The 14,952-nt window shown below is 48.6% G+C and overlaps 1 protein-coding gene across 2 annotated transcripts in view; it reads left to right on the top strand.

The window, feature by feature from the left end:
- The window catches only part of C4H20orf194 (chromosome 4 C20orf194 homolog), a 188,235-nt gene that overhangs the window by 84,609 nt on the left and 88,674 nt on the right, over positions 1-14,952 (top strand). For both annotated transcript variants that reach the window (XM_038745460.1, XM_038745459.1), the window contains exons 17-19: positions 1,963-2,074; positions 5,299-5,369; positions 8,946-8,996. In XM_038745460.1, coding sequence (XP_038601388.1) covers positions 1,963-2,074; positions 5,299-5,369; positions 8,946-8,996 — 234 coding nt within the window. The remainder of the gene's footprint in view (positions 1-1,962; positions 2,075-5,298; positions 5,370-8,945; positions 8,997-14,952) is intronic.

Below are 14,952 nucleotides of genomic sequence, written 5' to 3'. Positions count from 1 at the left end.
AAATGGCTTGCCCATCGTCTCCCGGCTGACAGGTTGTGGAGCTGGGATTAGAAACCAGGTCCTTCTGCCTCCCAGCCCCGGGGCTCTAACCATTAAGCCATGCTGCTTCTCAGGCCGCTTGGCTCTCCTTGCCCTGTCGGCTCTTCCGCGCTCTCCTGGTTTCGTTTTCAGGGACCAAACGAGGATCCTCAATGGCTTCTCGGGGTGTCCCAGTGTGGATTTAGAAATACGGGGTCTAAGAGGTTCCCATTCCTCCTCCTACTTAGACTCTGAGCCCCACGTGGGATCCTTTAATCTTGGCTCCACCCCAGCGCTTAGTTATCCTGGCTCTGCCTCTTGTCTGCTGTGTGACCTCGGGCAAATCACTTCACTTCTCTGGGTCTCAGTTCCCTCTTCTGTAAAATGGAGATTAAGACTGTGAGCCCCATGTGGGACAGGGACTGTGTCCAACCTGATTAGCTTCTATCTATCCCAGCACTTCGAACAGTGCTTGGCACATGGTAAACGCTTAGCAAATACCATGATTATTATTATTATTATTATGAGTAGTAGCAGTAGTAGTACAGTGCTTGGCATATAGTAAGTGCTTAACAAATACCATAGTCATTAGTAGTAGTAGTAGTAAGCATTTAACAAATACCATAATTATTATTATTATTTGTAGTAGTACAGTGCTTGGCATATACTAAGCATATGTTGAGAAGCAGCGTGGCTCAGTGGAAAGAGCACGGGCTTTGGAGTCAGAGGTCATGGGTTCGAATCCCGGCTCCGCCACATATCTGCTTTGTGACCTTGGGCAAGTCACTTAACTTCTCTGAGCCTCAGTTACCTCATCTGTAAAATGGGGATTAAGACTGTGAGCCCCACGTGGGACAACCTGCTCACTTTGTATCCCCCCAAGCGCTTAGAACAGTGCTTTGCACATAGTAAGCGCTTAACAAATGCCAACATTAGTATTATTATATGTTGCCAACTTGTACTTCCCAAGCCCTTAGTACAGTGCTCTGCACACAGTAGGCGCTCAATAAATACGATTGATTGACTGATTTCACAAAGACCATAATCATTATTATCATTATTATCGGTACAGTGCTTGGCATATAGTAAGCACTTAATTACCATAATTATTATTATCAGTAGTAGTACAGTGCACTTAAAAAAGTAGTAATTATTATAATCACTACTACAGTGCTTTGCATATAGTAAGCACTTAAATGCCACAATTATTACTAGTAGTACAGTGCTTCCCAAATATTAAGTGCTTCACAAATATTAGTAGTAGTAGTAGTAATAGTGCAGTGCTTAACAAATAGCACAGTTATTATTATTAGAGGTTGGGTTGTTTTTAGCTTATTTGGCCCATCCCATTTGTGCTGTTCACAGGTTAATAAGCACCATCATTAGGGCCCCCAGATCGGGCAGATTGGAGAAGGGATTCAGTCATCTCACCTTTGCACACAGTCAGACGGAATAATCATCATCATCACCCCGGTATCGGTTAAGCATTTACTATGTGCAAAGCACCGCACTCAGCACCGGGATTGATGGAGTACAAGCAGATTCATTCATTCATTCATTCTGTTGTATTTATTGAGCGCTTACTGTGTGCAGAGCACTGTACTAAGCGCTTGGGAAGATGCAGTCCCTGTCACAGTCCGAGAGGGAGAACGGATTTTATCCCCATTTTCCAGATGTGGTAACTCAGGCATAGGGGTCATGCAGCTGGTAAGTGGAGCCGGGATTGCAGAAGCCAGCTGGAAGTTTGGACCGGGCGTCCCCGTGCTGAGAGAGGCCTCCTGACCCTAGAGTTCCCTGTAGAGTGAGCAGGAAAACCCCCAAATCCTGAACCCCGGGCCTACTTATGATCAGAGGGAAAACAGGGACTTTGGGTCTCCCCTCGGAGCTATGCAAACCCTCCACCCAGCTGAGGTCGCGCTTCCCTTTGTCTCCCACCGGCTGCAGGCGGGCATGGCTGTGTACGACATTCCCGACTTGCCGGGAGGAAGGGGCTCCCTGGGTTCCGTCGTCTTCTCGGAGTCGTTCCTCACGTCCCAGTTGGCTGTCAGAGAGAAGGGTAAGGCGGCGCGGGACTGGGCGGGGCTGTCCGGAGGGAAGACTTGGAAGCTGGGGAGAGCCCACCTAGAGCACTGTCAGAAGACTAAACGATCAGTTAATCTTCATTAAGACTTTTAGACTGTGAGCCCACTGTTGGGTAGGGACTGTCTCTATGTGTTGCCAATTTGTACTTCCCAAGCGCTTAGTACAGCGCTCTGCACATAGTAAGCGCTCAATAAATACGATTGATTGATTAAGGGTATTCCTTGCACACTTAGTGGAGGCAGAGCACTGTTCTAAGCACTTGGGAGAGTACAGTACAACAGTAAACTGTCACATTCCCAGCCCCCAGCAAGTTTACAATCCAGAGGGCTGTGCCCCAATCTCATCTTTCTCGCCGTCGACCCCTTTCCCATGTCCTCTCACTGGCCTGGAATTCCTTCCTCCTCCAGGTTTGCCAGATCAATCGATCAATCAATCGTATTTATTGAGCACTTACTGTGTGCAGAGCACCATACTAAGCGCTTGGGAGGTACAAGTTGGCAACATATAGAGACGGTCCCTACCCAACAGTGGGCTCACAGTCTAGAAGGGGGAGACAGAGAACAAAACCAAACATATTAACAAAATAAAATAGAATAGATATGTACAAGTAAAATAGAGTAATAAATATGTACAAACATATATACATATATGCAGGTGCTGTGGGGAAGGGAAGGAGGCAAGACGGTGGGGATAGAGGGGGGATGAGGGGGAGAGGAAGGAGGGGGCTCAGTTTGGGAAGGCCTCCTGGAGGAGGTGAGCTCTCAGCAGGGCCTTGAAGGGAGGAAGAGAGCGAGCTTGGCGGATGGGCAGAGGGAGGCCATTCCAGGCCAGGGGGATGACGTGGGCCGGGGGTCGACGGCGGGACGGGCAAGAACGAGGCCCGGTGAGGAGATTAGCGGCAGAGGAGCGGAGGGTGCGGGCTGGGCTGGAGAAGGAGAGAAGGGAGGTGAGATAGGAGGGGGCGAGGTGATGGACAGCCTTGAAGCCCAGGGTGAGGAGTTTCTGCCTGATGCGCAGATTGATTGGCAGCCACTGACGATTTTTGAGGAGGGGAGTAACATGCCCAGAGCGTTTCTGGACAAAGACAATCCGGGCAGCGGCATGAAGTATGGATTGAAGTGGGGAGAGACACGAGGAAAGACCCTAGGGCAGCTCTTCCCCTTCCCAGAATACCTCCGTGGGTCCCTGTCACAAAGAAACTGCTAAAAGAGGGCCACAAGGCCCGTCTGCCCTTCACTCTGCATCACTCCTGCTTCAACTCTGGTCTCCCTAGAGGATGACAGAGATGGCCCCTGCAGTGACAACAACACTGCTGGCCAAATATGGGGAAACCACGAAACAATCCACGCACGTCATGGATAGTCATTAGGCTAGAGGGAAACTGAAGCCTGAGGCCATATAAAGGAGGTTCCCCCTCTGAAATACTCCAGTTCCACTCACTACCCCCAGCTCCACCCAAAACCATGTCCACTCTTCCCCTGGAGGAAGAAGGATAAATAGTAACGCACACAGAAAGGACTCATTAAATACCACTGATTGATGAGGATGATGAGGAGGAGGAAGAAGAAAAGGAGGAGGGGATGATGAATTGCACAGCTCTTGCAGGCCTGTGATATCCAGAGAGACTGAAATGAGTCTCTCTCGAAGACTTGTAGGTGGTTTCTAGATGTCCTGGCGATTCTAAGTAATTTCCCTCTGTAATAGAGGCAGTATGACCAGAACTAAATGAGTTATTTGGGGGACTCTGTGGACCCACCTGTCTCCCCCCTTTCAAAGCATTATTAAGATCACACCTCCTCCAAGAGGTCTTCCCTGATGAAGCCCTCCTTTCCCCGGCTCCCTCTCCCTTCTTTGTCATTTGTGCCTTGGGATCTGTGACTTTTGGGGATTGGTTTCCACCCCACCCTCAACCCCACAGCACTTATGCACGTATCTTTAAACTATAAATAATAATAATAATAATAATAATGGCATTTGTTAAGCGCTTACTATGTGCATAGCACTGTTCTAAGCGCTGAGGGGGAATACAAGGTGATCAAGTTGCCCCACGGGGGGCTCACAGTCTTAATCCCCATTTTCTCTGCGGCTCAGAGAAGTTAAGTGACTTGCCCAAGGTCACACAGCAGACATGTGGCGGAGTCGGGATTCGAACCCATGACCGCTGACTCCAAAGCCCGTGCTCTTTCCACTGAGCCATGCTAATCCTAAATGATTTATATCAATGTCTATCTCCCCCTCTAGACCGTAAACTCAGTGTGGACAGGGAACGTGTCTGCCAACTCTGTTGTATTGTACTCTCCCAACCGCTTAGTACAGCACTCCACACATATAAACACTCAATAAGCACCATTTATGATAATGAAGTCTCTCCCAAACACTTAGTATATATATATATATATATATACTTAGTATATATATCCACCTGTATATATGTATATATGTTTGTACATATTTATTCCTCTATTTATTTATTTATTTATTTTGCTTGTACATATCCTATTTACTTTATTTAGTTAGTATGTTTGGTTTTGTTCTCTGTCTCCCCCTTTTAGACTGTGAGCCCACTGTTGGGTAGGGACTGTCTCTGTATGTTGCCAACTTGGACTTCCCAAGCGCTTAGTACAGTGCTCTGCACACAGTAAGCGCTCAATAAATGCGATTGATTGATTGATTGATTAGTACAGTGCTCTGCACACAGTAAGCACTCAATAAATACGATTGATTGATTGATTAGCGCAGTGTTCTGCACACAGTAATCACTCAGTAAAGACGATTGAATGAATGAAGTATCATGGGCCAGGAACGCGTCTGCCCTCTGTTGTATTCATTCATTCAGTCGTATTTTTTGAGCGCTTAATCAATCAATCAATCGTATTAGCGTGTGCAGAGCACTGTACTAAGCGCTTGGGAAGTACAAGTTGGCAACATATAGAGACAGTCCCTACCTTAATGTGTGCAGAGCACTGTACTAAGCGCTTGGGAGAGTACAGCATAACAACCGGACACGTTCCCGCGCACAACGAGCTCACAGTCTAGAGGACTTCGTACTTTCCCAAGGGCTCAGTACGGTACTCTGCACCCAGTAGGCGGTCAATAAATGTGACAGATTGATTGACTGATGAAGTAGCCCGGATTTTTCCGGGGAATTAGCACATCCGCTTGATCTTACAAGTGTGTTTTTGATTTCCGCCCCTGCAGATGGCAGTGTCATTCCAGACACCAGCTATGTCGTCCTGACCGAAGCAATTCCCAGATACTGCTCTTGGCTGGTGCGTACGATTAAACTAAGGATTTTCCCAGTTAAAAGTATCCCCTAAACCCTCCAGTTAACATCAAAGCCCCAATAAGAATAATCACGGCATTGTTAAGCGCTTACGAGCACCGTTCTAAGCACCGGGGTAGATGCAAGTCAGTCAGGTTGGACACAGTCAATCAATCAATCAATCGTATTTATTGAGCGCTTACTGTGTGCAGAGCACTGTACTAAGCGCTTGGGAAGTCCAAGTTGGCAACATATAGAGACAGTCCCTACCCAACAGTGGGCTCACAGTCTCACATGGAGCTTACACTGGGATAGATGCAAGTCAGTCAGGTTGGACACGGTCCCACGTGGGGCTCACACTCTTCACCCCTGTTTTACAGAAGAGGGAACTGAGGCCCAGAGAAGTGAAGGCACTTGCCCGAGATCACACAGCAGACACATAATAATAATAATGATGGCATTTGCTAAGCGCTTACTGTGTGCGAAGCGCTGGGGAGGATACAAGGTGATCACGTTGTCCCACATGGGGCTCACAGTCTTAATCCCCGTTTTACAGATGAGGGAACGGAGGCACAGAGAAGTGAAGTGACTGGCCCAAGCTCACACAGCAGAGCAGGATTAGAACCCGGGACCTCTGCAAGCCCGTGCTCTTTCCACTGAGCCACGCTGCTTCTCTGTGGTGGAGCCGGGATGAGAACCCAGGTCCTTCTGACTCCGAGGCCCGGGCCACGCTGCTTCTCACTAGCATCCCCGAGGCCAGCCCCTTTAGCTCGAAGATGGTGAATGCGTCGTTCCTTGGGGACCCAACTCTTTGATGGGGGCTCCCTCCGGACGATGGCAGATCTGGAGTCGCATAAATAGCTGCCCCTTTGGCTGAGCTCCCTTCATCCCACTGAAGCGGGAAACCCTCAGCTGAAAGTTAAAGCCGGGGGCCGCCTCTTGGTTTCCCAATATGCCTCAGGGGAGACCGCGGGGGCCCGAGCGAGGCGGAGCGGGAAGGGGCGAGGAGCAGACCCCGGCTCGTGAAACTTCCATCCGGCAATATCCAAGAGACCCCACAGTTTAAAACAGCCCTCGGTTGTCGCGCCTTGAGGATCGGAGGGCTTCATCCCGGTGTGAATTTCTGGGTCGGCCCGTCGGAGAAATGCCGGGGTTCACTTGGGAGAGAATCGGTTTCCGGAAGAGCTGGACGTTCCCAGCGAAGAGCAGCTGGGCGGGAACCGGGGCCTTCAGGTTGGTTAGTCCATGCTGGGATGGGGGAGTGTTTTATGGAGGAGTCCAACCTCCATTCAGTCATTCAGTTGTATTTATTGAGCGCTCACTGTGTGCAGAACACTTGGGAGAGTACAACACAACAATAAACAGACACATTCCCTGCCCACACGAGCTTACAGTCTAGTACTAGCTAATCCAACCTGATTAATCCGTACCTACCCCGGTGCTTAATACAGTGCCTTGGCACATAGCGCTTAACAGATCCCCTTAAAAAAAAAAAAGTCCTGGAGCTAAGAATTTTTTTTTAAGGTCTTTGTTAGTGATGACTATGTGCCAGGCACTGTACTAAGCATTGGGGGTAGATACAAGCTGATCAGGTTGGATTGGACACAGTCCTTGTCTCACGGGGGGCTCAGTCTTAACCCCCATTTTATAGAAAAGGGAGCTGAGGCCCAGAAAAATGAAGCGACTTGCCCAAGGTCCGTGGCAGACGTGAGAAGCAACATAGCGTAGTGGGCCTCGGTACCTGAAGGTGATGAGTTCTATTCCTGACTCTGCCATTTGTCTGCGGTGCGACCGCGGGCCCGTCACTTCACTTCTCTGGGCCTCAGTTATCTCATCTTTAAAATGGGGATTGAGTCCGTGAGCCCCATGTGGGACGGGGACTGTGTCCAACCCGATTAGCTTGGATCCACCCCAGCACGTAGTACAGTGCCTAGTACAGAGTAAGTGCTTAACAAATACCACAATTATCATTATTATTATTAAGTGGCGGAGTTGGGATTAGAACCAAAATAGGTCCTTCTAACTCCCAGGTCTGGGCTCTACCCACTAGGCTGCATTGCTTCTATTATTACTCTATTTATTTTATTTGTACCTATCTATTCTGTTTTATTTTGTTAGTATGTTTGGTTTTGTTCTCTGTCTCCCCCTTCTAGACTGTGAGCCCACTGACGGGTAGGGACTGTCTGTATATGTTGCCAGTTTGTACTTCCCAAGCGCTTAGTATAGTGCTCTGCACACAGTAAGCGCTCAATAAATACGATTGATTGATTGATTGATTGCTTCAAGACCTCTACCATGGTCTTTTTTTATTGTGGTATTTGTTAAGCATTTACTATGTGTCAGGCACTCTTCAAAGTGCGGGGGTAGATACAAAGTTATCAGGTTGGACATAATCTATGTCCTACATAGGGCTCACAAACTTAATCCCCATTTTACAGCTGAGATAACTGAGGTACAGGGAAGTGAAGTGACTTGCCCAAGGTCACACAGCAGACAGATGATTCATTCATTCATTCAGTTGTATTTATTGAGCGCTTACTGTGTGCAGAGAACGGTACTAAGCGCTTGGGAAAGTACCTTACAACAATAAACAGTGACATTCCCTGCTCGCGGTCTGGGATTAGAACTCAGGTCCCTCTGGTTCTCAGTCCCACGCTGCTTCAGGCTTCCCTGTTGTATCGTGCTCTCCCAAGCACTTTGAAAAGAGTTCTGCACATAATAAGCGCCCAGTAAATACCACGGATCATTTAATGGGCCGTCCCTCCCAAGGAGGAAGGACATGCCGAGCTCCATCCTCCCCGTCACCTGCCTGGGCTCGACGCCATCGGGGCGTCCCAAGGCCCGGTATGTTCCATGGCCTTGCCCCTTCTAGACTGTGAGCCCATTGTTGGGTAGGGACCGTCCCTATATGTTGCCAACTGGTACTTCCCAAGCGCTTAGTACAGTGCTCTGCACACAGTAAAGCGCTCAATAAATGCGATTGAATGAATGAATGGATGAGGCCTTGTCTAGAGCTGAGGGGTGAGTCTGCTCTTGCTCGGACCATGAGACTTTAGACTGTAGACTAGACTGTAAGCTGGTTGTGGATGGGGAGTGTGTCTGTTGTCCTCTCCCAAGCGCTTAGTTCAGTGCCCTGCACACAGGAAGCGCTCAATAAATACAATTAAATGAATGAATGCAGTGCCGTCGCACGCGGGTGCTTTCTAGAAGGCCCATTCTGAAAACTTCAGAAGCAAAGTCTTCTGCTGGGGAGAAGGAAATGAGGGGGACGTGGAAAAAGCAGAGCCGGCCGGGACAGCCACTGGGAGCGAAGAGAAAAAGTCCGTCCGACGGGGTGGGCTGTGCGAGTTGTTCTCCGCTCTCCCCCTCCCTCCTTCCTCGTTTCCTGTTTTCCTGTCCCCCGCATTTTTCCTCCTTCTTCCCCGGAGGGAGGCCCCAACCATCCCTTCTGGAAGAGCAAATCGTCCCCGCCACCCCCGCAGAGTCTCCCAAGAGTGAATCCGGGTGAATCTAGGCCTCCCTGCCGGCCCGCTTTTTAGTTTGACGCTTATTCAACGGACAACTGTGTTTGTTTTGCATTCAGGTTGAAGATAATGAAGTGAAACTCTCCGAGCAAGCGCAGCAAGCAGTAAAGGTGGGTAACTCCGACGTTCTCGGGGGTAGCGACCCCCGCCCAGAATAATAATAATGATGATAATTAATGCACTTGGTAAGCGCTTACTATGTACCAAGCACCGTTCTAAGCGCCAGGGTAGATGCAAGTTAATCAAGTTGGACACAGTCCCTGTCCCACGTGGAGCTCACACTCTTAATCCCCACTTTCCAGGCGAGGCAACTGAGGCACAGAGAAGTGACGTGACTTGCCCCAGGTCCCGCAGCAGCCAAGTGGCAGAGCTGGGATTAGAGCCCAGCTCCTTCTGACCCCTGCGTCTCTGTTTTATCCTGTAAGCCCCTGCTGCCTCTTTTAATTCCCCAGGCGGGAATTGAGTGTTCTGTAAACACATAAATATGGTCCGATCGGTGAGATTCCCCCGATGCTGGATGGACTTGGAGTAATTCCTGCGCCTGGTTCCTGTTTGCCTGGAGTGATGCCCCCTTCCCTCTTCCAACCCAGGCTCCAAGAATAACAGCTTACGGGGAGACGATGATAGAAATTCTCGATGCCCCTCAAGGTTTCTGTGAAACATCCCGCAGCTCAAACCAACCCCAGCGGTTCCTCCCCTTGCCTCCTCTCAGGGCCTAGCAAAATAATAATAATAATAATAATAATGGTATTTGTTAAGCGCTTACTATGTGCCAAGCACTGTTCTAAGCACTAGGGTAGATACAAGATAATCAGGTTGTCCCACATGGGGCTCACAGTCTTAATCCCCATTATACAGATGAGGTAACTGAAAACAGAGAAGTTAAGTGACTTGTCCGAAGTCACCCAGCTGACAAATGGCGTAGCCAGGATTAGAACCCACGACCTCTGGCTCCCAAGCCCACGCTCTTTCCACTGAGCCACGCTGCTTCCCAAAAGTTCCCAGTGTGATGCGAACTGTCTTTTTTTTTTTTTAATGGTATTTGTTAAGCGCTTATTACGTGTCAGGCACCGATCGAAGCACTGGGGGAAACATCGTCCTCATCGTCAATCGTATTTATTGAGCGCTTACTATGTGCAGAGCACTGTACTAAGCGCTCGGGAAGTACAAATTGGCAACATATAGAGACAGTCCCTACCCAACAGTGGGCTCACAGTCTAAAAAGGGGAGACAGAGAACAAAACCAAGCATACTAACAAAATAAAATAGAATAGATATGTACAAGTAAAATAAATAAATAAATAAATAGAGTAATAGTAAATAAATGAATAGAGAAATAAATAGAGTAATAAATAAATAGAGTAATAAATAAATAGAGTAATAAATGAATAAATAGAGTAATAGAAACACAAGATAATCAGGTTGTACACAGTCCCTGTCCCCCCTGGGGCTCACAGTCTTATCACCCATTTTACAGATGAAGGAACTGAGACTAGGCACTGTTCTGTAAAAGGGGGGTTGAGACCGTGAGCCCCGTGGGGGACAGGGACTGCGTCCGCCCCAATTTGCTTGCATCTACCTCACCGCTTAGTACAGTGCCTGACATATAGTAAACACTTAACAAAGACCATCATTATTATGGCTCGAGGGCCCCGATCAGGGACACGTGCCCCTTGAGTCTGGAAAAGTCCTTCCCGCCCTTCCTCGGACACAGCGTCACTGAAATTGAGGCTGGGCAGACATTCCTCTCCCGGACTGGGAGCCCCATCCCGAGAGCCCTCCGCCCTGGCTCTCTTCCCTCGGCGTTCCCTCTTAGGAAACATCCCACACTCCTTCCGGACGTGGGGATCCAGACTCTTCACTCTCACTATAAGACTGTAAGCTTGACTTGGGCGGGGAACGTGTCCGTTTATTGTCAATCAATCAATCAATCAATCAATCGTATTTATTGAGCGCTTACTATGTGCAGAGCACTGTACTAAGCGCTTGGGAAGTACAAATTGGCAACACAGAGACAGTCCCTACCCAACAGTGGGCTCACATTCTAAAAGGGGTAGACAGAGAACAGAACCAAACATACCAACAAAATAAAATAAATAGGAAAGAAATGTACAAGTAAAATAAATAAATAAATAAATAAATAGAGTAATAAATATGTACAACCATATATACATATATACAGGTGCTGTGGGGAAGGGAATTGTTGTATTGTCCCCTCCTAAGTGTTCAGCACAGTGCTCTGCACGTGGTCAGTGCTCAATAAATACTATTGAGGGAATGAATAGGAATAATTATGGCATTTGCTAAGAGCTTACTATGTGCCAGGCACCGTACTCGGCGCTGGGGTGGATACGTGCAAATCAGGTATCTCACATGAATATCCACATGGAGTTCACAGTGTCCATCCCCATTTTGCGGATGAATCAATGAGGCCCAGAGAAATGAAGTGACTTGCCCATAGACAAGTGGTGGAGCTGGGATTAGAATCCAAGACCTTCCAACTCCCAGGCTCAAGCTGTATCCACTATCCCATGCTGCTTCTCGTTATGGGAAGGGCACTAATCCTTTTGCAGGGTGCTCTCCCAAGCGCTTAGTACAGCATTTGCAGCGTGGCTCAGTGGAAAGAGCCCTGGTTTAGGAGGCAGAGGTCATGGGTTCTAATCCTGGCTCCGCCGCTTGTCTGCTGTGTGACCTTTTAGACTGTGAGCCCACTGTTGGGTAGGGACTGTCTCTATATGTTGCCCACTTGTACTTCCCAAGCGCTTAGTACAGTGCTCTGCACACAGTAAGCGCTCAATAAATACGATTGATGATGATGACTTTGGGCAAGTCACTTGACTTCTCTGGGCTTCAGTTCCCTCATCTGTAAACTGGGGATTAAGACTGTGAGCCCCAGGTGGGACAACCTGATTACCTTGTACTCCTCCAGCGCTTAGAACAGTGCTTGGCACCTAGCGCTTAACAAGTGCCATCATCACCATCATCTTCCAATTAATCAGTCAATCGTATTTATTGAGCGCTTACTGTGTGCAGAGCACTGTACTAAGCGCTTGGGAAGTACAAGTTGGCTACACAGTAAACGCCCAATAAATGCCATTGATTAGGACATCGGCTCTGAGCACAATGCTGCATAGATAGGCCCAGTGGCATATTCTCCCTAGGAATGGCTCCCGCCAAATCTTGGAAGAGGTTTCAATAGATAACAATAATAATAAATATTGTGGTATTTGTTAAGCGCTTACTCCGTGCCAAGCACTGTACTAAGCACTGGGGTAAATACAAGTAGGTAGGGTTGGACACAGTCCCTGTCCCACGTGGGGCTCACAGTCTTAATTCCCACTTAGCAGATGAGGGAACTGTTTCTATATGTTGCCAACTTGTACTTCCCAAGCGCTTAGTACAGTGCTTTGCACACAGTAAGTGCTCAATAAATACGATTGATTGAAGTGATTTGCCCAAAGTCACACCGCAGACACGTGGCGGAGCCGGGGTGAGCCCACTGTTGGGTAGGGACTGTCTCTATATGTTGCCAATTTGTACTTCCCAAGCGCTTAGTACAGTGCTCTGCACATAATAAGCGCTCAATAAATACGATTGATGATGATGATTAGAACCCATGACCTTCTTCCTCCCGGACCCGTGCTGTGTCTACTGATTGATTTTGCTTCTCTGATTGATTGATAGATCGATTCAGTTGGGCTTGGCTCCCGAAGGATGATAATAATAATAATAATAATGATGGTATTTATTAAGCACTTACTATGTGCAAAGCACTGTTCAGGTGATCAGGTTGTCCCACGGGGGGCTCACAGTCTTAATCCCCATTTTACAGATGAGAGAACTGAGGCCCAGAGAAGTGAAGTGACTTGCCCAAAGTCACACAGCTGACAGTCGGCGGAGTCGGGCTTCGAACCCGTGACCTCCGACTCCCAAGCCCGGGCTCTTTCCACTGAGCCACGCTGCTTCTCTAAGGATTCCTGATCATTTTCAGCACGGGTTTCCCAAGGATCTCCTAGTCCAGGCTTCGCCATTCCCAGAGTGGTCGGCTGAGAGGATTCATTCATTCATTCAGTTGTATTTGTTGAGCGCTTACTGTGTGCAAAGCACTGTACTAAGCGCCTGGAAGGGTACAATATAACAACAAGCAGACGGATTCCTACCCACAACGAGCTCACAGTCTAGGGAGTTTAGAAAACGCTCAATAAATACCACTGATTGGTTGGCCGCGAATCCAAATGTGTGGACGATGCGGAAGGGAGAGTGAATTGGGGAAAAGAGGGCTTAACGGGGGGAGAGGATGATGGCTGAGATGGGGAAAAGGAGTGAGGAGGCGGGTGGGAAAGGGGAGGAACCTGCCGTATTTACCCCAGGGCCATGTTTGTATTGCCTTCCGCACGCACTGAGCTCCTTGGGAAATGGAAATTCCAGGCATTTCTTCCAAAGCCCCGAAGAATGTGCTTACGGGGCTCCTGGAGCCCCGAGGAATGTGTTTACTGGGCTCCTGCCGGAGGAAATCCCGGGAAACCGTTAATTCCCCCGCACTTGATTTTCCCACGGACAAGGTCGGAGAGGGGCAGGGGCACCCAGGGAGGGGGTAGGAGGGAGGGGGCTCCTGAGAGGCGGGAATTTTAGACTGTGAGCCCACTGTTCGGTAGGGACCGTATATGTTGCCAACTTGTACTTTCCAAGCACTTAGTGCAGTGCTCTGCACACAGTAAGCGCTCAATAAATACGATTGATGATGATGATGACCCCCTAGGAGCCCAGGTGGTGGTAATATCACCTCCTCAAGCAGCTGGCGCACGGAGCTTTGAGCCAGATGGCCCTGATGGGACGCGGCCGTGGCCTAATGGCTAGAGCACCGGCCTGAGAATCAGAAGGACCCGGGTTCTAATCCCGGCTCTGCCCCTGTCTTCTGTTGTGACCCTGGGTAAGCCACTTCACTTCTCTGGGCCTCAGTTTCCTCATTTAGCAAATGGGGGTGGAGACTGTGAGCCCCACCTTGGACATGGATGGTGTCCAACCTGACTATCTCATATCTACCCCAGCACTTAGAATGGTGCTTGACGTGTAGTAAGCTCTTAATAACATCATTACAATTTTAGAAGGCAGGCGCGTGGCCTCGGGTCTGTAGAACCCTTAGCGCCTAGATCGCTCTTTATATTTTTATAAAAAAAAAAATGGCATTTGTTAAGTGCTTACTGTGTACCAGGCACTAAGTGCTGGGGTAGATAGAAGCTAATCAGGTGTATACAGTCCGTGTCCCGCATGGGACTCTCAGTTTAATCCCCATTTTCCAGGTGAGGGAACCGAGCCGCAGAGAAGTGAAGTGACTTCCCCAAGGGTCACACAGCGGACCGGCGGCAGAGCTGGAATTAGAACCCAGGTCCTTCTGATTCCCGGGCCTGTGCTCTATCCAGTAGCCCAGTGCCCAAGCGCTGTATTGTATTAGTACAGTGCCCAAGCGCTTAGTACAGTGCTCTGCACATAGTAAGCGCTCAATAAATACGATTGATTGATTGATTGATTGATAGCCCACACCGCTTCTGTTCCCTAGCCGGGGGCCAGTGACTGTTAGGGGCTCCCTGAGCACTTCATCCCCTTTTAGGAACAAACTGGGGGTGCTCCTCTGGGCCTTTCCTGATGGGCCACCATCATTCATTCATTCAGTCACATTTGCTGCCAGCTTGTACTTCCCAAGCGCTTAGTACAGTGCTCTGCACACAGTAAGCGCTCAATAAATACGATTGATTGATTGATTTGCTGAGCGCTTACCGTGTGCAGAGTAATGTATTAAGTGATTGGGAGAGTACGATACAACAGTAGAACAGACACATTCTCTGCCCACACCGAGCTTACAGTCTAGAGGGTTAGACAGGCATGAATAGAAATAAATAAATGACAGATATGGACGTAATAATAATAATAATGGCATTTATTAAGCGCTTACTATGTGCAAAGCACATAAGTGTCGTGGACTGGAAGCGGGGATGAAGAAAGGGAGCAAGTCAGGGCGACGCAGAAGGGAGTAGGAGTAGAGGAAAGGGGGGCTTAGTCAGGGAAGGC

Source organism: Tachyglossus aculeatus, chromosome 4, assembly GCF_015852505.1.
Source record: "Tachyglossus aculeatus isolate mTacAcu1 chromosome 4, mTacAcu1.pri, whole genome shotgun sequence".
Lineage (NCBI taxonomy): Eukaryota > Metazoa > Chordata > Mammalia > Monotremata > Tachyglossidae > Tachyglossus > Tachyglossus aculeatus.
Note: the sequence above shows the minus strand (reverse complement) of the source record. Positions and strands in the feature narration are given on the sequence as shown.